Source organism: Electrona antarctica, assembly GCF_951216825.1.
Source record: "Electrona antarctica genome assembly, chromosome: 22".
NCBI classification, from domain to species: Eukaryota; Metazoa; Chordata; class Actinopteri; order Myctophiformes; family Myctophidae; genus Electrona; species Electrona antarctica.
This window is the reverse complement of record NC_136805.1, coordinates 27,000,362-27,028,329: the sequence shown is the minus strand read 5'-3', so window position 1 is coordinate 27,028,329 and position 27,968 is coordinate 27,000,362. Positions and strand designations below refer to the sequence as shown.

Below are 27,968 nucleotides of genomic sequence, written 5' to 3'. Positions count from 1 at the left end.
TTTAAGAAACCAGCATAAAAAAGTGGATTTAGGTCAACATAGCTTTCGAAACCTGGGGATATAGGCCTACACAGCATGTTGACTAAAGGAGTAGTTCACCCAAAATATAGCCTTTACTTAGTTATTGTCTCCACCAGGCCGAAGGCATGGGGAGAGAGTATGTTTTGCACTCCGTCTGTCCGTCCGTGTGTCCGTCCGTCCGTGTGTCCGTGTGTCCGTCCGTCTGTGAACAGCTAATCTCCGGCACCGTTAACCCGGTCGATGCCACATTTTGCACACACACTTCCTGGATGCCAACGATGAAACTCTGCCCCAAAATTTCCAGAACGGCCTGTTATAGCGCCACCAGGAGGCCGCTTTGTGCAAAACAAGTTTTTGGACAGTACACCTACAGATTTTGTCCAAACATCACGCAAATTGGTACACAGTCTCTCTAGATCCATTCAACGAAACGGGTCTTTCAGATTTCTCAGACTCCATCCTGATTGGCTAAGATTGGCTTCCAAAGTTCGCAGGAGTGCTCAGTTTCAAACAAAATGCTGCAAATCATGAACACATCGTGTGATTTCACCCTCTACGATTGGCTTCTAAACCTTTCAGGAGTAGCCCGCTTTATACCCGTTTAGTACAAATCGCCACAACTACTCAACGCAGCGTCCAATTGTGGTGAAACTGTGCATGCATATTCCCACTAGGCTTTGGAAGAAATGCCACTTGACAGTTTTCAAATCAGCCTCATGGTGGCGCTACAACAGGCCAAGCCTCGTCACACACACGCACGTATATATTGCTCCTAAACATTTTGCCAAACATCACACACACACTCCTATCCTCCTGGTGGAGACCTGTGCCCAGAAGGGCACTTTTTCTAGTTTTCTATCAATTACACACATCATGAAGCCTTGAATTCCTGCAGATTTTAGTGTAATTTTAGTTTTACGCTATTTGTTGCATTCAAAAGTGATTTTGAACTAGACCAATCTTTTTGTTATTATGGCTTGTGACAAAAGGCTGCAGGATATTTTGCAGAGAACTTTTAACCAAAAGTCTGCCAGGGTAATTCCTTATAGGCACTTTTTCTTGGTACACCAGATGGCCTAAAAATGTAACAGAGATATAATATAATTATACATATTTGTACACTGTCATAGATAGTTAAATTAACACTGGTGATTTCACTGTGTAGATTGGGGTTCCAGAGATAAATACATGAACACAAGTTACAACACAAATAAAATAATTTGGACTCTGAAGCTTCAGAGAGTCCAGTCCAGTCCAGTCCAGACTCCATGGTCTAAAACTGGGGTTCAGTTCAAATGAAAAAGGTTGTCGTTGAGAATCACTCCAATGACCAATAGAGATCACAGCGGAATCAATGGATACGACAGATGGCAGGAGGATCATGATGTGCACAGTGATCATAACGTGAGGGAGTGTAGCACTAGCACTAGCAGTCACACTAGCACAAGCAGTCACACCGTTTAGGGCGACTACTACTACCAGATATAAAGTCTATTAAGCCTTAATAGATGTCTATGGCTACATTTGGGGCCCTAAAGATGTATACAAAAGTAATATCAACATCTTAATAATGTCCAATACTTAGATAGGGAGGGGGGTGAAATTATGACAGGCAGTTACTGCCATCATTGTGTTTTAAATAGACACTCGTGGTTTCTAAGTTGTGAATTACAGCCCAGAGCCATGTATAACACCCAGCATCCAACACCCACCCACCCATTGGGCACCCACCAGTCACGTTACTAGTGGTGACCATTCATTCAATCAACTGCCGGCGCATGCGCACTTTGAGCAGGCGCACCACGGTTGTAGAATAGAGTTGTAGAAGCATCAAAACCCCGGGGTGGAAAAGTTCAGTTACCGTAGTTCACACGCAACTTAAAAACATTTCTCTTCTCAACTGGGCAAGATTGATCTTCAGGCCCTGGAACAGAGTGGGCGTGAAATCGACTGTGAGACGGATACTTTTGCACGAAATGCCCCCAAGAGCCCACGAAGAATACTCATCACAAACAGGTAAAATAATAAATAACTCGTATCTGTCATTAGCCTCTAGCGTCTAGCCTGTTAGCTTTCTGAGTAGCTAAACCTTTGTTTACTTATGCAAGTCTGGCTGTCACTGTCAATCTGACCATATTGCTCACCCATGCAGCAGACCCACAGCCACGTATAATATGCATTTTATAATGCACTTGCACATTACATTTGAATAAATCTCAAAGTGCTTCAATATACATTTGCATAAAACATCACACAAAAAGATCTAGAAATCAAAACATGAAACATATGAGAACATAAAGCCTAGAGGTAGAGGTAGAACCTCTAGGGATCGATACATGTAGATCTGGTCTCCATAGACTTAGACCAGAGCTGTAGAGTAGACAGACTTATTGACACTAGACAGACTATTGTATTGCACATTAGTGTAGCCATTGACCCATTGCTGCTTAAAGGACCACGTCACCACTTTATCTTCATATAGGCTAATTGGTCCTCACTAATGTTCATGATAAAATACCACAATTGTTTTCTACTCAGTCTTTGTCTCATAGGAGGGCTGTGGGCAGTTCAGAAACCCATCCACCTGCAGTGACATCATCGTTAGGCAGATTTTGTTTTAACTTAAAACATATATATATATTTATATTATCGTGAGAACGATGGCTTCCATTATCGCTTTGCAACTTTTCAGGAATAGAAAGCCTGCAGTTTCTATTTGAATGGATTCCCCATCGATGATGTCACTGGTGGACAGGTTTCTGAACTGCCCACACACGATCATGAACAAGTGTCTCATGTTGATCAAGTGAGGACCAATTATATGAAGTTTGTTTTTACGTCCGGAGACTCCTGTCCAGGACAGGCTTCAGACACGCCTCCTCAGATCTGAAGTCTGAACCCATTTGATTTGGCGTTGGGAACCCGTTGAGACCACATGCCCTTTTTGACGTCAACCCCAGGCAGGTTTCGAACCCACAACCTTCTATATGAAAGGCATATGCTTATTTACAATTTAGGCATTTAGCAGACGCTCTTAATCCAGAGCGACTTACATTAAGCAAGAACAAAAGGCATGGGAATACATCACATATATATAAAAAGCATTTATCAAGAAACATGCGTAAGCTAAGAACGTAGCTAGAACATATCTATATAATGACACTGTACATATAAACTATACATTTATACTATACTATGCTGTACATATATACTATGAAGTGCTATGACTACATACAATGCAATTATTGTGCTGTCTACATAACATGCTATAAGTCTGTATCAAATGCTATCTAAGTCTAAAAAGTGCTGTCTAAGGGGGTAGGGTAAGTGCTCTAACCGCTACACTAAGTGCTCTAACCGCTACACTAGGGCGGCCCTCAGGAGTGGTGAAGTGGTCCTTTAACACTACAACAGAGCTCTCTGTAATATTGTAATATAAATGTTTGCCCCCAACAACCTTGACAAAGTGTTTGTTTATGATAAGTTAATTTCCACTGACTTCACCTGAAGTACATTCCTACCCTTGGGTTACTGAATAATTTTTTCTTATTATTTCTATTCTATTTTTGTACTTTAGAGTACTTAGAGTTCTCAACGGGCCTGAAAAGTAAGGCCGGCCCTAACTGGCCGACCAATTAGCATAGATTTTAGGCCAGGCCTGGCCCTAAAACGTCTTGTTGGGCCGGGTCGGGTTTGGGTTGAGTCTGAGAACTCTACTCAGAGTAAAAGTGAAACGCCAAGTCAGCACCATCTTCATAATAGATAAATACACAAACAGAACTATTATTTTTATTATTATAAAAATTAATCATGGAGCCCGCGATTAGCATACATTTTAGGCCCGATTTTCTGGCCGGAGTATGAGTTCTTCTTAATTTCACTACCCCCACTCACTTACTTACTTACTTACTTATGCCTATCGCTCCTTTTCATGGAGCATAGGCCGTTGACTACAGTTCGCCAGACTCCTCTATCCTGGGCCTTCTTTTCCAGCTGTTTCCATGTCAGTCCACACTGCTTGATGTCAGTCTCAAGGTCCCTGCGCCAGGTGTTCTTTGGCCTCCCTCTCTTTCTTGTGCCTTGCGGGTTCCATCTAAGGGCTTGTCTTGTGATGCTGGTATTGGGCTTCCGAAGTGTGTGGCCGATCCATCCCCACCTTCTTCTCTTAATCTCCTCTTCCACTGGTGGTAGTCTCGCTCTCTGCCAGAGGTCCTTATTGCTGATGGTGTCTGGCCAGCGGATGCTCAGAATTCTCCTCAGGCAGCTGTTGATGAAAGTTTGCACCTTCATTGTTGTTGCCTTTGTTGTCCTCCACGTCTCTGATCCGTACAATAGTACTGGCTTGACGTTTGAGCTGAAGAGTCTGAGCTTTGTCCGCTGGCTGATTTGTTTCGAGCTCCAAATGGTCTTGAGTTGGATGAATGCGGCTCTTGCCTTGCCGATTCTGGCTCTGACGTCTGCATCCGTGCCGCCCTGACTGTCTATGACACTGCCTAAGTATGTGAAGGCTTTTACTTCCTCAAGCGCTGTTCCCTCTAGTGTCACTGGATCTCTGTGTGTTGTGTTGACCTTGAGGACTTTTGTCTTTCCTTTATGGATGGTGAGGCCAATTTGTGATGAGGTGTCTGCCAGCACTCTTGTCTTCTCTTGCATCTGCTTTTGAGTATGTGAGAGCAGAGCGATGTCGTCCGCAAAGTCTAGGTCATCGAGCTGTGATGTCATGGTCCACTGGATCCCGTTTCTCCTGTGTGTTGTTGTGACCTTCATTATCCAATCGATGGATAGGAGGAAGAGGAAAGGGGACAGTAGACAGCCCTGTCTGACTCCAGTCTTCACGTGGAAGCTTCGAGTGAGCTGACCTCCATGGATGACTCTGCATGTCGTCCCTTCGTAGGAGTTCCTTATCAGGTTGACCAGTTTTTCTGGGATGCCATAGTGTCTGAGCAGTTTCCAGAGGGTGTCTCTGTCAACACTATCAAACGCCTTCTCATAATCTATAAAGTTTATGTAGAGTGGAGAGTTCCATTCCACTGCTTGCTCAACTATGATACGGAGAGTTGTAATTTGGTCAACACAGGATCTATTCTGCCGGAAGCCTGCTTGATGGTCTCTTAGTAGCGGGTCCGCCGCTTTCTTTATTCGGTCCAGGAGAATCCTGTTAAAGATCTTTCCTGGCACTGACAGCAGCATGATTCCTCTGTAGTTATGGCACTGACTGAGGTCTCCTTTCTTGGGGAGCTTGACCAGGTATCCTTCCTTCCAGTCTGTTGGAATTTCCCCTTTCTCCCAGATCTCCTTGAACAGTGGGTGTAACATCTCTACAGAAGCATCTGTGTCCGCCCTCAGTGCCTCTGCTGGGATGTTGTCTGGTCCTGTCGCCTTCCCGTTCTTCAGTTGAGTGATGGCCTTCTTTATTTCCAGCTTGGTTGGGATTCCACAGTTGATGAGGAGGTTTGTCTCTGCTGCTTGTATATCCGGAGGGTTAGGTGGTGTCGGTCGATTTAGAAGCTCCTCAAAGTACTCTGCCCATCTTTCCTGTTGTTGTTGTGGTTCTTTGCTTGTATTTCCCTCCTTGTCTTTCACTGGTCGCTCTGGTTGGCTCCTCTTTCCTGACAGTTTCTTGGTGGTGTTGTACAGCTCCGCCATGTTTCCTTTCGCAGCTGCCTCTTCAGCTTCTTTTGCCAGGCTGTCGATGTAGACCCTCTTGTCTTTTCTGGCACTTTTCTTCACCTGTTTGTTGGTCTCTGTGTACTCTTTCTGGGCTTTCGCCTTGCTTGACCGTGTTCGGCAGTTGTTGATGTCGGACTTCTTCTGTCTCCTCTCCAGGACCTTTAGTAGTGTTTCTGGTGATATCCATTCTTTCTGCTGGCTCTTCTTTGGTCCAAGCACTTCCTGGCAGGTTGATGTTATGGCCTCTTTTATCTTTCCCCATCTATCTAGTGGTGTATGCTCTTCACTGTTCAGTTCTTGTAGGGCTTGAAATCTGTTATTTAGAGTCAGTGTGTACTCCAACCTTTTCTCCGTGTCTTTCAAGAGGCAGATGTTGTACTTCTTTCGCGTTGTTGTCGTTTGTGTCCAGTGTTTCTTCAGCTTCAGCTTTAGTGTGGCAACTACAAGGTGGTGATCTGATGCCACATCTGCTCCCCTTCTTGTTCGCACGTCCTGCAGTGATCTTCTGAATTTCCTGTTTATGCAGAAGTGGTCAATCTGGTTCTCGGTCACTCCGTCTGGAGAAACCCAGGTTGCCTTGTGTATCCTCTTGTGGGGAAAGACACTTCCTCCAATTACTTGGTTGTTTAGGGCACAGGTGTCCAGGAACCTCTCTCCATTATTACTCATCTCTCCTAATCCTTGCTTTCCCATCACCTCTTCGTATCCTGTGTTGTCTCCTCCAATTTTCGCATTGAAGTCCCCCATGAGTATGTTGATGTCTGTAAGTTTAAGTTGTTCCAGGATGCTTTGCAGTCTGTTGTAGAAGTTGTCCTTATGTTCGTCGTCGCTGTCATTTGTTGGCGCATAGCACTGTACCACATTCATCTGGATCTTCTTTTTCTTGGTTCTGAAGGAGGCTGTTATAATTCTTGATCCATGTGGTTCCCATCCCATCATTGCCCCTTGAGCTGTTTTGGATAGCAGCAGACCTACCCCCTCTGTGTGCGGGGATTTTTCTTCTTCGTGTCCTGAGTATAGCAAGAGTTCCCCTGTCGTCAGTCTTTGTTGTCCGGATTGGGTCCACCGTGTTTCGCTGATTCCTAGCAGATCTAAGCTATATCTCCTCATTTCTCCTGCTACTTGCATGGTCTTACCTGTCTCGTGCATGGTCCGAACATTCCATGTTCCTAATCTAATGCTTTCTCTGTTTGAGAGAAGGGGTTTCGGCTCTGTGGCTTCCTTGCGGCTTTCATCACACAGCGTCATGATTCTTCTTGATGAAGAACCTTCCTCCACCAGGGTTTGGGTCTGTCTTTCTGTATTCAACGTTTCTGTAGCATACGTGGGTTTTTTACGGTTTGGGGTTGCTGGCCCCAAGCCCAACCTTCCCCCATTTCTGGGTTCAGGATTGTTTGGGGTCAGTTTGTTAGTCCTCTTCCCTAACCTGTTGTCTTCCAGGCAATGGATTACAGTCTCATACCACGTGAGACCAGACAGGCTTTGGGTCGTGTACAAGCTGTCTCGGCACGGCAAGCCCAACCAACCCCAGCTACTGTGTAATGAAAGCCTGCATCCATGCAGGCATTTCATACCAGTAGCACGAGACAGACTCACCCCCACTCACACTCTATAACTAACCTGGCATCACCAGACTAATACGTTTCCAAGATACCACATAGCTTTGCATCATACATTGTAATGTATAGTATTTAATTTGTGAGCTGCAATTAAAACATCATTTTCTGGAAAATAAAACAAATAAAGTGGCAGTCAATAATGTCTGTAATCGGTCACCTATATGGTTAAAGGAAAAGCAACACAATTGATGATGCATGGTTTTTGCAGGACACTTACAATAAAACATTACGCCATTACCACCTGTCATTGATCTTTAATCATATTATCCCCCCAGGAATGCGCTGTCCCCTGGAGATGGAGCTGCGATCGGTGCTCCAGCAAAGGATCATGGTCCTGGATGGAGCCATGGGCACTATGATCCAGCAGCACAGGCTGGAAGAGGAACACTTTAGGGGGAAAGAGTTCAAAGACCACCCTCACCTGCTGAAGGGAAACAATGATCTCCTGAGCATCACCCAGCCGGATATCATTTACCACATACACAAGGTACTGAGATAATACAAGAAAAGTATTGTAGATGCAGCGGGATTACTAGACATCACCCTAAAAAAGAAACGCCATCACTAATAAATAAAATATCCAACACTGTACATAACATATATACTATACTCTGAACCACATATTCACCTACAGGATGCTATCACCAAGAAAGCCTATTAAGGGGCCAAGGGCAGGGAACGCATAATTGGTAATGGATAATGAGGTAAAAACAAACATTCCTGCGTCCGAAACGGTCGAGAAATGACATAATTTTCCATTCAGTGCCAAATATACTACTCAGTGATCTGAGGACAACTCTTGACCTATTGACTCTAATGTACAAGCTAACTTGACCAAGCTATATTTGTCTCACAAGTAAAGCAACCTATCTTGATGTAATACCCACAGCAGTCTTCCAAGGATTGGTACACTGTACTCACATGATCCACTGGCACAGGACCCGGGCAACCTGATAGCCACGTTGTTGGAGAGCATAGCGTAGCACGTGTCATGTGCGGAGCCCTAGTCCAGGGGTTCTCAACCTGGGGGTCGCGACTCCTCGGGGGGTTTGCCAAATTATTTTGGGGGGTCCCCAGATTATTTAAAAAAAGAAAGAAAAAAGGTAATGGTATTGGGGGTGGGGAGGGGCCGCGGGGGGTCGTGAGACATGGCCAAAGCATTTCCGGGGTCCACAGCCAAAAGCGTTGAGAACCCCTGCCCTAGCCAACGAATCGTAATTCGTGTCTCTATTCTCTGTCCATAGCTGCGTTCAATTAAATGTTTGCAGTCACAGTGCCTGAGTCGGTAGTATCCCACCGACTCAAGGCCAGAAACACCACAAAAGGCTCTGGTCAGGTCGGAAAAGGCTTTGGCCATGGCCCAACTTAGCCAATTAATTGCCATGGCAACCCCAACCTAAGGTTGATGGGCGTGCCCATATATGGCTGGCCATAATGTATACTGATAACGTCAGGGATCTCCATACAGTATATGGACATAAAAGGGACATGGGCAGACAGATATAGAGATCCCCATATATGGGACGCAGGCAGAAGAATACAGAGATATCCATATATGGCTACAAAAGGAGCACCGACAGACGGTTAAAACGGGTATTGCAGAACAGTGTGGAGCATTTCCTATTTGCTTCTTTCCCAACCTGCATTGTTCCCGAGTAGGTCAGTGCACCCGCTTCAGATGTTATCACCCCTTAATCAAGATAATGTTCGTTCATCAGCACCGTAGAAATACCCCCAGTATGTGATAATCAACATACTGGGAAATCCGGAAGTGAAACTATGGGAGCGTTTGCTTTTTGTGTCAATGACGGAGGTGCGCCGTCTCTGGTGGCCTTGAGCCACGTGAGGCGCCATGCCGAGCATTGCAACGGCCACCAGAGCTGACTCAGCGCCGTCCGAGTTACGTCCCGATAGGCAGAGCAAAAAGTGTGTGTTGTGCTTTTAGGGGGAGCGAATGCCCCATTTTGAATGGGACTAGTGCAGTGTGAATACAACTGCACATTCCTTTGTAATGTGCAGTTGACACCAGTGAGACAGACAAACATGACATTTGAGTTATGTGCATTTATTGTCTCAGCCAGGCCGAAGGCATGGGGAGAGAGTATGTTTTGCACTCCTACCGTGTGTGAGTCCGTGTGTGTGTGTGCGTGTGTCCGTCCGTCTGTTAACACAATCAGTCCCGGGATTCCTTCAAAATAGGAGCTCTGGGGTGCTGGGAAAACAAAACATGGATGCTTTTACTCTGAACATGGCCGCTTTTACTCTAGTTTACCTTACTCTCGTTTCCATTATATCGCTAAATAATCCAAAGCGTTCATATTTTGAACAAGAGGCGGATGAGAAGTCAGAAATGAAGCGCTTAGTATATCCATCAGATCAAAACCACGGAGAGCACCCTGGATTAGTAGAGACGAGGCATTCTGCAGCGGTAAACGGGAAGTAAACGGGACCGCGCGTCGGTTGGATTCCATAGGACGTGTGGACACGTCGGATGGACGGAACCTGTTAACTGCTAATCTCCGGCACCGTTAACCTGGTCGATACCAAATTTTGCACACACTCCCTGGATGCCAACGATGAACCTCTGCCCCAAATTTTCCAGAACGGCCTGTTATAGCGCCACCGACTTTTGAAAAACACATTTTTTTATATTACTCCTCCAGAATCTGTCCCAAACTCCCGCAAATCGTTACACACTATCTCTATAGTCATGTGTTCAAGACGAATCTGTCCGATATTTCATATTCCATCCTAATGAAATCACTTGCTAATAAGGGATATAATTATAACGGCAGAGAAACCATTTATCAGTGTACGTTAGTTTGTTTTACAGTAGACGGTGCTGACACAACTACCAATTAGTTTCCTAATGATTATGTTATAGATTACTTTTTCAATTAATCAAATAATTAAGTACTTTTATATCAAAAAATAATCGATTACAATTTGTATTAAATCGAAATGATTAACTGTTGGGGTACAGGGCTACAGGCATAAGTTCTGACTTAATAACAATCCGACAGTCATTAGTCCGACACCCTACCCCTAACCTAACCGTAAGCATGACACAATGCATGTCGGACCAACGCATGTCGGGAGCAACGGGTGATTTGCCCATGTCGGACTCGGATAAGTGTGCGCACACCAACTGTTGCACCCCAAGAGGAAAACCCTGTTTATTCCTTCATTCCTCTGTGCTTGTCCACAGGAGTACCTGCTTGCCGGTGCGGACATTATAGAGACGAACACATTTAGTAGCACCAGCATCGCTCAGGCTGACTATGGACTGGAGCACATGGTAAGAACTATGTTACTGTACTGTCACACATATCAATCATTGAGGGGGGCTTACTCCATCAGTCACAAACCACAACTGCTCTTTAGGCAAATGTGCTGTTTTTAGTTTTGACTCATCAATGTCTTCTCATTAGGTGTTAGTAAAGGTAACGTTATTGTCTCATCCATTATTCAGACCCCACGTGACAAAGGCGATTTTGCTTATTAGATCATTTTAAGATCAATTTGGTTTGCCATGTATGAAAATAGAGGGTATGCGCGTGACATCATCATCAAACCCGGAAGTTATGCAGGAACGCCTACTGAGTGGCAAAAAACTACTTTCTGGCCTTGACAGCCCATGCATCCACACAGAGAAGTCCTATCTGATTGCATTAAACAACGTTAAACAATGTTAAACTCACTTTCTATGTTGCTTTGCCACTCGATTTGCCACTCGATGTGCCATTCACTTTAAGCATGTGCATACCCTCTATTGCAACATAGTGTCTCATTATATGCTCGTCTCTGTCCAAGGCCTTGTACAGACTTGTGCTGGCTGGCAATAAAGAAATAATTTCAAAATTACAATTTACATTCCAATTCTGAAGAGTGCAAAAGGTTTCTGTATTTCTTTAAGTAATTGTCTGTTTTGATGTTTAATTTGATTGTTTCTCTCTGTGACTTGCAGGCATATCGCCTCAACCGGACATCAGCAGAACTTGCCAGGCGAGCAGCCGATGATGTCAGCAAACAGACAGGTCAGCTGGGCTTGGGGGCTGTGATGGTTGGTACAGGACAGCTTTTATGAATAGCTGTGATGATAACATGGGTCAATCGCAGTTTGCTGATAATATATATAGAAAAGAATCAATCAAAGTGCTTTGGATTGATGGATAATTCCGGATTTCCCATTCCCCTGCCTGTCAGGGGATTTCTCTCTTATCAGTGTAATGATTCAAGGGCGACCATCTAAACCACCTTTGGGGTGTCGAGTCGCAGTCGCAGGCGCAGAGAACATAATGCCAACACACAGTGATGCGTTACACATACATTCTGAAGTTTATTACACACACAGAGGAATATATACAGCAAGGACAGTGGATCTATGACATCCCCAGTAGATTATGGAAACCATGATAAGAACAGAATGAGCAGGAACACGCATGCATCTCATATCATATTGTACGTACAGTCAGTCCCTCTGATGCAGTAGTCATATTGTCATACAGTCATCATGTCATGGTTATCAATATGCTTCTGCTGAGTCATCAATCAGTAACACGTGTAGCCTGTTTCATCATCAGGCTGTAAACGTTACGTGGCGGGGGCATTGGGTCCCACCAACAAAACGCTCTCGGTGTCGCCCTCTGTGGACAGACCCGACTTCAGGAACATCAGTAAGAGGATCATCTTTTCTCCCACAGAACATTCATACAAAAGCCACGCTAACAAGTGGTCATGCATATGAAGTATATTAATTGTAACGTATGCGTGTCCTCCCCAGCATTTAATGAGCTGGCCGAGGCCTACACGGAGCAAGCCAGAGGCTTATTAGACGGAGGAGCAGACATCCTAATGGTGGAGACCATCTTTGACACTGCCAATGCTAAGGTATCTCCCTCAGCCCACTGCTTTATCCCACTAAAATGTGTCTATATAGATGAAGCATAGAATTGTGCTCATCTATGGGCACAAGCCCAATACGGATTTTAATTTAATGTTCAACATCCATTATGAGCAACATATGAATCTTGTTTGTCCTTTGTTTTATCTTACAGGCAGCCTTGTTTGCCATCAGCAAGCTTTTTGAAAAGAACTACGAGCCAAGACCAATATTTGTATGTATAATGTTATGTACTGTATATACAGCATATATCTGCTGAAAGGGCAGAAACCAACTAACTCCAAAATGTTCATTTTAAAATAATAGGAAAATAATCGGGGGGCAGATGCACAACGGAGAGCGCTTGTTTCACCTGGCAGTTAATGATACGGGTCATTCTTGTTTTATAACCAAAAAAACAAACATTGAGTTAGGTGGTTTCTGCCGGACAGCAATAATTAGAATAAATCAGTTGTAAATTTGTGGTTGCTCATTGTGCTGTCTTGTTGATATGTTGTTCCAGATCTCAGGCACTATTGTGGACAGGAGTGGACGTACTCTTTCGGGGCAGACGGGGGAGGCTTTTGTCGTCAGTGTAGCCCATGCTAAGCCACTATGGTGAGTTACATCAGGAGGCATTATGTTCCATTGTTACATAGTGTAGTATAAGTATAATTACTTATTTTTGCTTATCGGGTGTGATCGGTACATACCATACATATTTGAACACTATTTTTACTGCTACCGGTTTAGCCTGACACAGCTCTGTAGCGCATGTTTTGTTAATGATGATTATCTGTTCATTGTTGTTCAAACTAGATAGATTGATGTATTTTCAAATACAAACTCTGAAATTTACCGGTGGTCTTGTAATGTAGTATTCTGTTGTAAATGTCCTTTTAGTTTTACTCTTTACCAAAGGTTTTTTGTAACATCTGCTTCAGTATATTGATAAGTCAGAGCCGTAACAGTTTGGTACTGTATGTCTTTGTTTCAGTATTGGTCTGAACTGTGCACTGGGGGCGACAGAGATGAGGCCCTTTATAGAGGCCATTGGGAAGAGCACCACAGCTCTCATTATCTGTTATCCTAATGCAGGTAAACCCACACAGTTTAAGCATAATGCCTGTTGTTAGCTCGATAAGCTTAATGCCTGTTGTCTTTCAGAAATGGCAGATCTACTTGTAGATCGGCATTTTTGAAAATAGGACTTAAATAATTATGCGACAAGTATGCATGTTCGACAATGGATGTCATGTACCTACCTGATGATTATTTTTGGCCGTTTTTGCCTTTATTGATAGGGTACAGTAATTAGACAGGAAAAGGGGATAGATGGGTGGGGGTGGGGAGGGGAAGACATGCGGCAAAGGCAGACGGGCTCGGGATTACCGCTCAGCCGCGGCCCAGGCCCTACCGGCTGATTTTTGTAAGATTGCAGACACCATTTTAAGGATTGTGGAACAGTGGTTGGATTGGCTAAAACCAAAGCAAGAAGGTTGCCATGGTGATTATGCTAGATTAGTACCAGACTACTTTTATTTATTTTTTATTTTGCTGATTGTAAACCTCAGCTGGGCCTTTGCATCCATTTGCCATAGCAACACTGTACAGTGCAAACGTGCAGTGTCCCTGAACAATACATTTAAAGTATGTCTTGTATGTATGATTTCCGATCACTTGATCAAATCGGGACGACCCTACTTGAAATAAGTACTGGCCTGGTGATGAGATTGAGATTCCCGCGTTGTTTGTTTTAGGCCTCCCAAACACGTTCGGAGAGTATGACGAGACTCCAGATGTGACGGCCTCCCATCTGAGGGTATGTGTGTGTGGAGCATGGAACACATATATACTGATACATGCACACAGACATTATTTCACCTCTGTCAGATAAAATGTGTACAAATGTGCATCTGTATTGGTATAGTCTTCATCTATTCAGTCCATTCCTTGTAATGCCCTTATCGATCCAGCTTATTATCGAGCGATTCTAAATTGATCCCACTATTGATCCTTTTCTATTATTTTAGTTGTTGGCAAATTGGTGCTAAACTGGGGCACTCTCACTTTCATTTAATTGCATGTTTCATGTTACATATTCCTTGTTTTTACCAGTAGTCGGCATGCAATTCAACAGCGGTCAAAAGCCTTTTTAGTGATCTGATTTCAATGAAATGAGACATGACGTCACATCAAGACAATTTCCAAGCCAAAACCTTATTAATTGCAGATTCTCAATTAAATAACTTAAGAATGGATCCTCATCCCACATATCAACATATTGATGATAACCTTCTGTTGGGCTGATTTGTGTTCATTTCTCTGTTCATCTGTAGGAGTTTGCAATGGATGGTCTTGTGAATATAGTGGGAGGCTGCTGTGGCACCACGCCAGCTCACATCAGGTCATTAGTGTTATTTGTCTGTATTATTGTAATTACTGTCTTTATTATTATTATTACACATGGTCCATGTATATAACCTTTGTTTCTTTTCAGGGCCTTGGCTGAGGCAGTTAAGCAGTGCCAGCCTAGAGTGCCCCCTGCTGAAGTTTTTCGGGACTACATGCTGCTAGCAGGTATCAGTGTTTGTGGTCCATTTTTACACTTTCAGACTTAAATGAGCTTTACAGATTTTCCAGTGTACCATAGAATAGAGTAAAAATAAATGCAAATCAGAATAAAGCCAGAATAAAACACTCGCCTGGGAGATCTTAGTTTTTAGCCATTTAGGACAGCATAATTATATAATCATGGGTTGTTTGCTAGTGTATTTTATTTACTATGGAAACTGTGCCTACACACACACAGTATGTGTAGTCTGATCCATTTGAGAGTCAAATTTCCTTTTTTAAAACCTGTTCAGTATCGGTGTGCTTACAATAATTTAATTTAATCTTCCTGATTATTAGGGCTGGAGCCGTTCAGGATCGGGCCCTACACTAACTTCGTCAACATCGGAGAGCGCTGTAATGTGGCGGGGTCGCGGAAGTTCGCCAAACTGATAATGGCAGGAAACTACGAGGTGAGTCTGATTTTTTTTGTTTTGTTGTTTTAATGTTTCTGTGTAGCCTAAGCAGAGGTTAGCTAATCTCCTCTCCTCTCCAGGAGGCAATAAGTATAGCCAAGGCCCAGGTGGAGATGGGAGCCCAGGTTCTAGACATTAACATGGATGAAGGGATGCTGGATGGTCCCACAGCCATGGCTCGCTTTTGTAACTACATCGGCACTGAACCTGATATAGCCAAGGTGAGGCATTTGACCTGTTGAAGGAACATTTTATTGGATTTTTCAATTTTCAGCTGATAATCTTCTTTGGAATATTAGACAATTGAGTTTAGGGGTGCAACAGCTAATCAAATTGATAAATCGATTATAAAAATATTCCATAATTTAATGTAATCAAATGGTGACAGATCCCTATTTTGGGCATGTCACTACTAAATAAAAATGTAGAAGTAGTGAAAATTTCAAATGTTTAGTATAAAATTGGACTTAAGTGGTTGATCGATTTTGTAAAAAAAAATGCGACTATTTGATTAATCAAAAGGTAATGGATCGAATGCTGGCTCTGTTGTCTTGTGGTGGACTCCTCTCCAGGTTCCTCTGTGCATCGACTCCTCCAACTTCTCGGTGATTGAGGCGGGGCTGCAGTGCTGCCAGGGGAAGTGTATTGTTAACAGCATCAGCTTGAAGGAAGGTGAAGAGGAGTTTCTGGACAGGGCTAAAACTGTGAGGCGCTACGGGGCCGCTGTGGTGGTCATGGCCTTTGACGAAGAGGGACAGGTCAGTAGCGCACACACACACACACACACACACACACACACACACACACACACACACACACACACACACACACACACACACACACAGGTACAGATGGAATGGATAAGTGCACAATGCACACCAGGTTCAGGGAAGTTAAATCTTACATTTGAGTTTTACATTCCCACTGAAAGGAGTGCAGAATGACTCTCGTCATGTCCAGGGGGTGTACATGTGCATCATGGCCGGGGAATATATTTGTACTAGAAGCACGCATGTGTGTGGCTGCGGCGTGCTCACGTCTAATGCAACACAACCGTGGTGTTGTTTTTCCGTGAATATCGTGTGTCCGAGTGAGACACACAAAGCATACAGTACATTTTGAACGAAGGCAGACAGCGATTTGTCTTTAGCCACTGACTGTGTTTTTTCTGTGCTCACCGCAATAATCGCTCCATCGCATCACAGAAAGGGAAACTGCAGCCACAAAGCTGGGTTGAAAACGCAGAGGTGAAGTCAGTGACGTATCGCGGCCACAAAGCACAGTTGTAAACGGCACTTCCGCATACAAAGTGTGCTCTTCTCAATTGTAATAATAGATATCAAGCCGCCTCACGCTATAGAAACAGGAGATGGGCTCCTGAACTATGGACCACAAGCCTACTTACTATGGCATTAACTCTAGTGCCAATTTCCACTTGCCTACAATATAGCTCAATATCATAGCCATGAAACGTGGAGCTGCATGGCTGCTAGGGACCGCCAGAGGCTTTTGGGCTCTCTAGTTGTGTCATAACATTCACACACAATGTTGCAATGCACACACAAGCTCTCTTCTTTTTTCCAATATTTTGCAGGCAACAGACACAGAACAAAAGGTCCAGATCTGTACTCGAGCCTACAACCTGCTGGTGGACAAAGCAGGGTTTGACCCCAACGACATCATCTTTGACCCCAACATCCTCACCATCGGCACGGGCATGGAAGAACACAGTGATTATGCCATCCACTTCATCCGTGCCACCAGGCTTATTAAGGTAGTGTCTAGTGTGCACTGCACACGTCGTACACATTACATTACACGCACCTAGTGAACCATGTGTGTTTGTAGTAGGTGTGTTTGATTAGTGATAGATTGTGATTGATTAGCATCGAAGAAGTATAGAGATTGTGTGAGCTAGAAACATGAATGACCCCTGTCATGATCGGATGACGAAGACTGGATGGTAGTCCTCTGTAGTAGTAGTCTCAATCTTTTAGCGGAATTGGACAACAAACTCAGCTTTACCGAGCGATGCAAACTCATTGCACACGTAGCCAGGTGACGTTCGAGCCAGTCGGCATACCGGCTATTCTGGTAACCTGTTATGCAAATGAGAGCTATCCATTGGATATTTTGCTAAATCGACCGGCAGGTGCCCTCAAATTCCATGGCACACTGGGTGTGTGTGTGACACTGTGACACTGTGTGACACTGACTGTGTGTGTGTGTGTGTGTGTGACACTGTGACTGTGTGCAGGAGACCTTACCGGGAGCCAGAGTAAGTGGTGGTCTGTCCAACCTGTCATTCTCCTTCAGAGGGATGGAGGCCATCAGAGAAGCCATGCATGGAGCATTTTTATACCACGCTATCAAGGTACATGCACTATCAGACGCATGCACTAGTACAGTACACACACCACTAACACGCATGCATTATACAAGTACAGCCACCACATAGAATTAGAGCTGGAGTCAAACATACACCAGTATGCCTGCTCTCAGCTACCTGAAATCCCAAATTACAACGATCTCAAATCCCCCAGAATCTACAGGACCCAACAATGGTCTGCTCAAGGATATGCTTAGAACACTAGGCAACCAGCACTAGGTCGTACTGCTGGGGCAGTTTGGCGTGTGCACGCATCCGCCTGGGTGACGTCAGACTGCTGGGCGGGTGAGTGACGTGTCAGAGTGACGGGGGTTAGGTGACGGGCAAAGTGGGTTAGGTGACGGTGAAAGTGGGTTAGGTGATGGGAAAAGTGGGTTAGGTGACGGTGAAAGTGGGTTAGGTGATGGGGAAAGTGGGTTAGGTGTCAAAAACGCAAGGTTTCATAGTTAACTGTGACCTTCGGTCGCAATAATGGAGAAAGGCAACCTTCAAACATGTATACTACTATATTACTTTTGAAGGAAGGAAGGCATGCACCGAGAGTATGGTTGATTCTCTCTCTTTCTCAAATTCAAATAAATACGTTTTATTAGCAGTACAATCCAAATTACATTTCAAGAAAAGAGGGTAAAACAAGAAACAATCTGTATATTAATTCCAAACCTAAAGGGTTGATAAGCTATGCTCTCACCTTTGCCCCCAGGATGGCATGGACATGGGCATAGTGAATGCGGGGAACCTACCTGTGTATGATGACATTGATAAAGACCTGCTGCTCATGTGTGAGAACCTCATCTGGAACAGAGATGTTGACGCTACAGAGAAACTGCTGGTCTATGCACAGGTACGCACGCACGCACACACTGTTGTAAAACACTGTACTGTACAACCACTGCCTTATATATCTCATTGTACAGCGAATAGAGTATTGCCGCCCTGGGAGTACAGACACTCTACTAGGTACCTGAGGCGACAGCATAAGCTGGAATCACCGACCGGGCAGGGACCAGGGGCCTCCCACTCCGAGTCCCCTGCTTAACCGTCCACTTTTTTTTATCTCTGACACCTCGTTTTTTGGCCACAGCTTTCCCGGGGAGTGACCCACAGGCCCGGAATTAGAGTCTGGAAAATTGTGGAATTTAAAAATTCCAAATGTGTAGGAACCCTGTGTTGTTGTCTACAGAACCATGCCAGAGGAGGGACGAAGGTGGTTCAGACAGACGAGTGGAGAGAGGGGACAGTGGAAGAGAGACTGGAGTATGCTCTCATCAAAGTAAGACAAACCGTCAACCAACCACACAGCTTGTGCTTACCTCGTGAAGCAGGAGTACCTGACTGTCTGTTTGCCTTTAAAAACATTATTTGAGATTTTCTGTGTATTCCGCATTTCTGTCATGTCTTCATTCATACCCTCTTTTATACAGCCGATTTGTTAGATTGTAGCAACCTCATAGTGGATCAAACCTAAAATTCAGAAACTAGAAACTGGTCTCCATTTGTGATGGAACAAAGTGTGTCAAAAGAGATCATCCACTCAGGGGTATGAAGGTGCACGGGGAGGACGCAAGAGTTGAAAACCTTTAGTTTTCAAGTTGTTTGGACCAAAGTGTTGGATGGAGGCGCACACACACACACACACACACACACACACACACACACACACACACACACACACACACAGCTATCCATAGAGCCCCACTTCCTGTCCTCATCTGTTCATGTGTGTTCAGGGTATAGAGAAGTACGTGGTGGGGGATACAGAAGAGTGTCGATCTCAGGTGGACCGTTACACACGGCCCCTCCACATCATCGAGGGTCCGCTGATGAATGGCATGAAAGTGGTTGGAGATCTGTTTGGAAGTGGCAAGATGTTCCTCCCACAGGTACACACTCAAGTTGTACAAATTAGTTTTACCATAGCACACAGCTCACACACAGTCAGTCAATGTGAGATAGACATTTTCACTGAATGTTTGCCTATTTTCACAATATATGTATAAATGTCTGTGTGTGTACAGTATTGGTGTCCTTCTGGCTTTGCAATGTAAAAAACGGATGTTTCTTTACAAACTGGCATAGTAAACGACCCTGTCCAATACTCTGAAAATGGTTTCAGTTGCTGTCATTTTCCAAAGCCTGAAATGATTTCTGAAACGCCTGTATACAGGACAGAGAATGAGTTTTTGCTAACTCCTAATCATAATTGTATACATTGTGTCTCACATGCATGCATTATGACGTGTGTCTTACGCAGGTGATCAAGTCGGCTCGTGTGATGAAGAAGGCTGTGGGCTATCTGATCCCCTTCATGGAGAAGGAGAGATTGCAGATGATGGAGGCCTCAGGGGTGATGGAGGAAATGGTTAGTCGGCAGCAAGTTATGTTATTGATCAACTGATCCGAATGGAATATTCTGACAGTCGGTGTCAGCTAGAGCCTATGTGATGAGGCACCATTGTCCCACGGAATATAAATCGGGCATTACATTCTGTCTGCCTGCTACAGGATCCATATCGGGGCACCATTGTCTTGGCGACAGTGAAAGGAGACGTCCACGACATCGGAAAGAACATCGTAGGCGTGGTACTGGGCTGCAACAACTTCAGGTAAATAACTTATCCTGTATGATAGACCTGTGTGTTCCACCATGTCTTTCAGAGCGATGGATGTGGGCGTTCCGTTTATTTCAGACTTCAGAGTGATAGATCTGGGTGTCTTTCAGGGTGATAGATCTGGGTGTAATGGTACCTTGTGATAAGATACTGAGAGCAGCCATAGAGCACAAAGCCGGTAAGTTCATACAACTTTTTCAATTCCGTTCATTGTCGTTGTCATTGAAAGTGCAATGAAGGCTTTGAATTTGTTTTCTGTGGCAATTACTTAATGAATATTGTGATAATGATATGAATTAATACATTAATGAATACACACAAACAAAGACACAACTGTTTAGACATGTTTCATTTGCAGTACATACATCCTGTGTTAATTTGATTCTTGAGAGACAAGGCCATGTTCAGACTGGCAACCTGAATCCAATTTTGGCCTATCCAGATTTGTTTTGTCTCAACAGCAAAAAAACATGGAAACTGATTAGGCATGTCAGACTTTTGGTGTGTCTGATAATCATGCGCACCCCATTTGTATGTTGTTTACAGTGTCGCTCAACACTGACTCAAAATAGCTCACAACATGTTGCACCATGTCGTGTTGTGAGCATCACTCACGCGCACGGCCATTAGAAACTGTCTAGGAAAAGTAATTTGGCTAAAGAGAAGTTCCCTGTGCTCATGTGACGTGTTCCTCCAGACATTATTGGTCTCTCTGGTCTCATCACCCCCTCTCTGGATGAGATGATCTATGTAGCCAAAGAGATGGAGAGACTAGGCGTGAAGACTCCACTGCTTATAGGGGGAGCCACCACATCCAAGTAAGTCTCTAATACAGTCTTCAATTCACACATACACTCGCGTTCATTCAGTCATGAATATATTTGCAACTTGTCATATCATAGTATGATGCATATCATACAGTAGTTAACAGTGTTTGTGTTGTATTGTCCTTGGTTTTGTGTTGTGTAGAACCCACACAGCGGTGAAGATTGCCCCTCGCTACAGTTCTCCTGCCGTTCATGTTCTGGATGCCTCCAGAAGTGTAGTGGTGGTAAGCTGTCATCACATTTAAGAAATAATAAATTAAATAACTAAAAAAGACTGATTGAGCTCGTTTCCATCACCTGTGAACTGGTTGCAGATCCACATGACAATACACTATTAAATAGTTTTTTGAGTTCTTAGTTTTGTTCACCTACTGGCCACATACACAATTTATCCACATTTAGCTAGAGATTATATTCATTTTGAGGCCATTCGTATGTATCGCCCCACTTAGCCTCATAGCATTTGGGAAAGTACCTAGGATTAATGTTGCACGGCTGAATGTAATGCGAGTATTGATACCATCCGCTCAGCTTTAACACTCTTACTTCACTGTTACCCGCTGTATTGTAGTTCTGCTACTGAGCACCATTGTGTCTCTGTCTGTTCCTTGCCACTACTGCATGTATTTACCAGTGCTCCCAGCTCCTGGACGAGAATGTGAGGGACGAGTACTTTGAGGAGGTGACTGAAGAGTATGAAGACATTAGACATGAGCATTATGATTCACTAAAGGTATGGAAGATTGCTGGCAGCTCGCTCTTTATGACCGACCTAGAATAAAGCTGCCAAGGAGCCTGAAGGTTGAATTTATTATTTATAGTATGTACAAATTGGGCCGATGAACACGATGACGAGAGTTGTGACATCACTGATGAATCTTATTTGAGGTGGTTAGATGAAGTGTATAAAGAATATGAAGAAAGCAGACAAGGGCATTACATCTGACATCTAAGAAGTGTGCATGAATTTTAGATCTACCTGTGAGGGATCAACATGCTGTACTACTTGACCCATTGTCAGCCTTCTGATTGGTCCTTTGCTGGTTCCGCCTCCTTCTTGGTTGTTGTTGCTGAGTTCGCAAAACATTTGAAAAATATCCAGTTTTTTTTTATGAAGATCCACATGATGCACAGTAACTAACCAAGTTTAAAATAAGAATTGAATACATTAAATATCAATATGAGGTAACTGGGAAATGTTAGTGGATGGAGAGAGGATTTTTGTCCAACCAAGCAATGGCAACCAATGGGCGCGAAGAGTGCGCGGGTGTCTTTAGTGTTATGATCTGTTATCAGATTAGTATGCTGACAAAAACCTAGCACAGAAACACCAATACCATTCTTCCCTATTTGTCCCCTTCAGGATCGTCGGTACCTGTCCCTGTCCCAGGCCAGAGAGAAGGGTCTGCACATAGACTGGCTCTCACTACCCAGACCAGGTAAATGTTTTTTCCTAAAATGTCCCTTTAGGATCTCCATAGAAAGCTAATCATGGGAAGGACATCTTACAGATTGCAGCTTTAACTGTGTGTGTGTGTGTGTGTGTGTGTGTGTGTGTGTGTGTGTGTGTGTGTGTGTGTGTGTGTGTGTGTGTGTGTGTGTGTGTGTGTGTGTGTGTGTGTGTGTGTGTGTGTGTGTGTGTGTGTGTGTGTGTGTGTGTGTGTGTGTGTGTGTGTGTGTGTGTGTGTGTGTGTGTGTGTGTGTGTGTGTGTGTGTGTGTGTGTGTCAGTACGTCCTCAGTTCCTGGATACCCATGTGTTCAAGTCATATGACCTGCGTAGTCTGGTGGACTTCATCGACTGGAAGCCATTCTTTGACGTCTGGCAGCTGAGGGGAAAGTACCCCAACAGAGGATACCCCAAGATTTTCAAGGACAAGACAGTGGGTATGTGGACAGTGTTCTCTCCCTATTATATATATATATATTATATATCTCCCTGCAACTAATATTCCAAGAAGTCATTATGATGGAAACGTCTTTTTTTTTTTAATGGTGCAGGTGCAGAGGCCAGGAAAGTGTTTGACGATGCCCAGCGGCTGCTCAACTGTTTGATTGACAGCAGAGGTCTCCAGGGGCGGGGCTTGGTGGGGTTCTGGCCTGCTCAGAGTGCCGGCGACGACATACATCTTTATGCTAATGATGTTGTAGCACCACACAGTGACACTGAGCCCATAGCCACATTCTATGGCCTACGGCAACAGGTGAGCTTATATGAAGCCTACTGTATGTTACAGTTTGTGTACAAACACATTTTAGCTGCAGGGATATGATTATATGTTTTGATATCCTAATTAAACTAATAATATATGCACGCTATTAATCCCTGTATACTTTTTTGTACACTTTGTTTTTATTTTTGAAAAATGTTTTTGGAAATCTTAAAGTCTGAACATTTTTGAAAATGTTTGCCTATAATGAAAGTGGTTAACACACCTCCATTTAAAAATGTGGTTACAGCACTCCTATAATGATTCTAGTGTGTGTGTGTGTGTGTGTGTGTGACTGTGTGTTTTTGTTTTGCAGGCAGAAAAGGACAGTGCCAGCTCGGAACCCTACATGTGTCTGTCTGATTTTGTGGCTCCCAGAGACAGCGGCGTGTCGGACTATATGGGCCTGTTCGCTGTGGGCATTTTCGGAGCCGAGGAGATAAGTAAGACCTTTGAAGCTCAGGAAGATGACTACAACAGCATTATGGTCAAAGCTCTGGCTGATCGCTTGGTTGAGGTATGGAACACGTTATGGGCACATTCACACAACACTGATACACATACACTTGCAAGCTATCCCCAGTCACAGCACTGTCCATATAGGGCAATTGTCAAATATAAAAATAAATACGCCAAATGTACTTCAATTTCATAATGGAAGTCGACTGACTCATAGTTATGTCAAAGACAACTGATATCATAGAAGACAAGTCTGGAGCCACACCATTCCTGTGTGCATCCCGAGATCCACATGATTCAATTTATTTTACTAAGCAAACATCCACATTTCACAAAGCAATCAAGGGAGCATACTCTATATAGATTCATGTTCCCTGAACAACTCTCTCCACTTCCATTAGTCTCTATACACTCGCTTCCACTTCTGTTGTCACCCACCTTCTGTGTCTCTCCAGGCCTTTGCAGAGGAGCTCCATGCCCGCGTTCGTAGGGATCTTTGGGGCTACAGCACCGAGGAGGGACTTCTAGAAGCTGCAGACCTCCACAAACTCCGCTACCAGGGCATCAGGCCCGCTGCAGGCTACCCCAGCCAGCCTGACCACACAGAGAAGACCACCATGTGGGACCTAGCCAGCATACACGAAAAGACAGGTAGGTACACAGCCTTTCACTTAAAAGATTGAGTGCCACAACATGTTATTTCCTAAAACGCTGTATCAGCTCTGCAAAATGTCTGGCTTTGACTTTGTCCCTGCCCAATTGTAGTCTCACAAAAACACTTCTCTCTCTACCCGTCTGTCTCCTTTGTCAAATGGAAATAGTGATCTTCCTATTGGTTCTATTAGTAAAACCAATTAGTTTAAATGAATTACACTTACAAGGCTTTATTTTTGCTTAAAACTAAAGTTTATTTATTTCTTCAAAGGTTAAAACATTACTGTATATTCCTATAGTAATCATTGCTGAGTGTTTGTTCAGTAGCAGGGGTCTTCCCATATCTTTAATAAACGGAAGAAAAACCCAAAAGGTGGGTGGAAAAATGTCAACCAATCAGTGAAGAGTACCATTCATCAGCTTAGATTTTATATAGTGTTCTAGTTCCAATTTTGTCAGCTCATTTCTTAGTGCCATCATCACTTCCATTTCACTTGTTTAATCTGTATTCTGTGCAAATCGCCTGATCAGAATATAGTTATTTATCACTTACAGTAGTTTAACAAACAAATATCACTTACTCTACCCTTTTAATTGCTTTCATTGTATGAGGACCTTGATTTGTATTTGAATCGAATTATGGCGGGAAAGGGAATATTCCAAGTAGAGGATATTTTTGTTATTGATGTGATGTTATGTTCAGTTTTCCGCCTAAGACAAACAGCCAGTCATAGGAGGGTTTTTTAAATGTTTGCTGTATGCATGCTTAGATGCATAATGGTGTGTGTGTGTGTGTGTGTGTGTGTTTGTTTTTTCCTTCAGGTATTAGTCTAACAGAGTCTCTAGCCATGACTCCGGCTGCCTCAGTCTCTGGACTCTTCTTCTCCAACCCCCAATCCTCCTATTTTGCTGTGGGAAAGATCACTAAAGAACAGGTCCCTGAACGTCTCCGCATGGCTTACTTTAGTGGTGTAACATATTGCTGGTTAACATTTTAATGGTTAAGAATATAACATTTCACATCGCCATTAAAGATGAGGGTACGAAGATGAGGTACCCTCGTCTTTAAAGGCTACCTGTCATCATGCTTCTCTTCCGGTCTCCACCTACAACTCATGCTCTATTCTGTTCTCCATCCAGGTGGAGGATTATGCAGAGCGGAAGGAGATGACTGTGTCAGAAGTGGAGAAATGGCTGGGGCCCATACTGGGATATGATGCTGACGAGTAGCCCAGAGATTCTCAGCCATTTTCATTTTAAGGACTCCCAGGTTGATTGTGTTTAATGCATTTTTTTAATATTTATGTCTTGGACCCCAATCTGCACTGTGAAATCCTCAGTGCTATTTAACTCTCTGAGAGTGTGCAAATGGAACCAAATGGACCACCTGGCCCCTGGCGGACACAATGTTGAGAAACATTGAGCCAACACCCGGACTCAACTGCAGTGCATCACTGCACTTCCATTATAAGAAGAGAGAATCACATTCCAAACCTTCCAGACGCCAAAGACATGATCTTACCATGACTGCAAAAACAGTCTACGCCTTGTCTGGGTATACCTGTATGAAAAGGTGGAACTGCCAGAGATGACAGAAAAAACAAACAAACAAAATAAAGAAACACTAAGCTGAGTTCTACGTTTACTGTGAACCTGTCCTGGTACCTCAGGTTGGTTTACTGTGAACCTGTCCTGGTACCTCAGGTTGGTTTACTGTGAACCTGTCCTGGTACCTCAGGTTGGTTTACTGTGAACCTGTCCTGGTACCTCAGGTTGGTTTACTGTGAACGTGTCCTGGTACCTCAGGTTGGTTTACTGTGAACCTGTCCTGGTACCTCAGGTTACCAGGACAGGTGAGCAGGTGAGCAAATGTAAGGCACAGATCCTTACTAGAGGAGGTATTATAGAGATATTTTCTTATGCTGCTACTACAATAATACTTGTCTACTCGTGCATGTACTCGCATGCACACTTCTTTTGAACTAGTACTATTCATTTTCTTTTCTGAATTCTGCATGTTGCAGAGCAAGAGCACAAGCAATGTGAATTTGCTGTGAAACTTCAAATTGATAGCAAATTGTGACTCAAATATGGATGTAGTTTGGGTGTTGAAGACATGCGTTGGCTTAATAATCTAAAATAACAAAGTGACCCTGATCATGAGACCTTTACTGCCAGCTGCCCCCCCTTGGTGCCATATTAGGGGCCATGTCCACAGAAAGGTTAAGCAGCAGCAGAGGGAGCACTTCAGATACTGTATGTCCAGAGTGCACCCTATGGTTGCACCACTCAAAAACACAGCACTGAAATATGAAGCACGGCGCTAGGAAGAGGAGCGCAACAATGCATCTTGACTTCAATAGAAAAGCATGACAGAAAGGTGCTGGCAGCTCCAAAAAGGCCTTCTGTGGCCCTTATTAGTTAGAATGTGCAGGTTTCGATTAGCTGGGAAATGTGGTGCTGGCGAATCAATGTCTGCTTTTGATATGGCCCCTTTTGGTCATGTTTTATCGCTGGTGGGGATATGTTTTTTTTTCCCTGCATCTGGTCAGACTGAATTAAATAAATGCATTTCTTTTTGGGAAATGTAGACTGACAAATATCTAAAACAGGAGATCACAAGCTGGTGATGTGATTCGTTATGAGCTTGTAAATGTGCAGTAGTACAGTAAATGTTTAAGAGAATGGCCCCATCTGTGACAAATGCCCCCAAAACGACTATATTAAAGATGGAGTGCTGTTTTTTTTTCCCACCCTAAAACATGATCATCAGGTCTTGTTATATAAGGAGGTATAATCTTTTCAAAAAAAGTGTACAGTATTGGTTAAAATGTTGTTTTTATGTGGGCACGCCCACCAGTTCATTAAGTCTGCCTGGTTTAATGCCTGATGGGTGGTGATCCACCTGAACTGAAGCCGCACCCACAGCTGTAGTTGTATGATAAAGGGGGAGGGGTTGATAGTGTGATGTCACTATATTAGTTTATTTCATTGGCCCGTTTGACTGTCAAGGGTTCAGCCTCCAGGAAAAAACCCTAAATACAAAGTTAATACACCATTGCACATAAAAACGACTCCAGGGTGTAATGAAGTACTGTCACCTCATAGACACATGAAAAACTGGAAGAACACAAATTGTGGCACTCCATCTTTAAGTATTTGTTTTGGTACTGTAACTGGGCTGCGGGTGGCTTATTTCCGTTAACTCTTAACCACTTTCTGTAAGACCTAAATGTATTTTTGAATATATAAAAGAAACATTGCACATGCTTTTTTTTTTTTATTGTGTTCTGCAAAGGTAGATTGAGTTCTCCAGAAGTTAGTTTGCAAGTCATATCAAAACAATGTGTTGTCTGTATTAGATTGTATATACAAGCTACTGGCACATTTATTTCTTTAATTGTATTTCGTCTTATGTTCAAGTTTTTTGGCACCATTCAAACATGCTGATAAAGGATGATTTCGCCGATTCAATACATACCAGTCGAATGGGGTGCAGCAAATAGTCTTGGCTAGAGATGTGTGATACATTTCACAAGCCCCTAATGTGCGGTTAATTAATACTTCAATATCATTGATCAGATCACGATTTCTTTGA

The 27,968-nt window shown here is 43.6% G+C and overlaps 1 protein-coding gene across 4 annotated transcripts; it reads left to right on the top strand.

Annotated features, from left to right (window-relative positions):
- Positions 1–1,817: 1,817 nt before the first annotated feature.
- mtr (5-methyltetrahydrofolate-homocysteine methyltransferase) lies at positions 1,818–26,944 on the top strand. Of its 4 annotated transcripts, none has more exons than XR_013788735.1 (34): positions 1,818–2,037; positions 7,586–7,797; positions 10,519–10,608; positions 11,278–11,347; positions 11,894–11,986; positions 12,094–12,200; positions 12,368–12,427; positions 12,716–12,810; positions 13,190–13,290; positions 13,953–14,014; positions 14,532–14,599; positions 14,693–14,772; positions 15,106–15,218; positions 15,302–15,442; positions 15,794–15,979; positions 16,816–16,995; positions 17,479–17,595; positions 18,314–18,454; positions 18,794–18,883; positions 19,341–19,493; positions 19,865–19,972; positions 20,116–20,216; positions 20,333–20,400; positions 20,920–21,040; positions 21,192–21,273; positions 21,684–21,782; positions 22,413–22,488; positions 22,779–22,934; positions 23,049–23,251; positions 23,574–23,774; positions 24,172–24,367; positions 25,193–25,305; positions 25,511–26,085; positions 26,232–26,944. XR_013788735.1 is itself a non-coding variant. In XM_079491826.1 (33 exons), the coding sequence occupies exons 1-33, from the start codon at positions 1,998–2,000 to the stop codon at positions 25,598–25,600; spliced, it is 3,813 nt and encodes a 1,270-aa protein (XP_079347952.1). In that variant the 5' UTR covers positions 1,818–1,997; the 3' UTR covers positions 25,601–26,944. The 4 variants fall into 4 exon arrangements, 1 of the variants encoding a protein (XP_079347952.1); XR_013788736.1 differs by having other exon boundaries at positions 25,511–26,153; XR_013788737.1 differs by having other exon boundaries at positions 25,511–26,187.
- Positions 26,945–27,968: the final 1,024 nt, after the last annotated feature.

Excerpts from the sequence above, each read along its gene's own strand:
- mtr (XM_079491826.1), top strand. The coding sequence starts at position 1,998 with ATGCCCCCAAGAGCCCACGAAGAATACTCATCACAAACAG. Across the intron at positions 12,428-12,715 it reads ACGAGCCAAGACCAATATTT|ATCTCAGGCACTATTGTGGA; the intron begins GTATGTATAATG and ends ATGTTGTTCCAG. Across the intron at positions 21,783-22,412 it reads AGCATTATGATTCACTAAAG|GATCGTCGGTACCTGTCCCT; the intron begins GTATGGAAGATT and ends TGTCCCCTTCAG.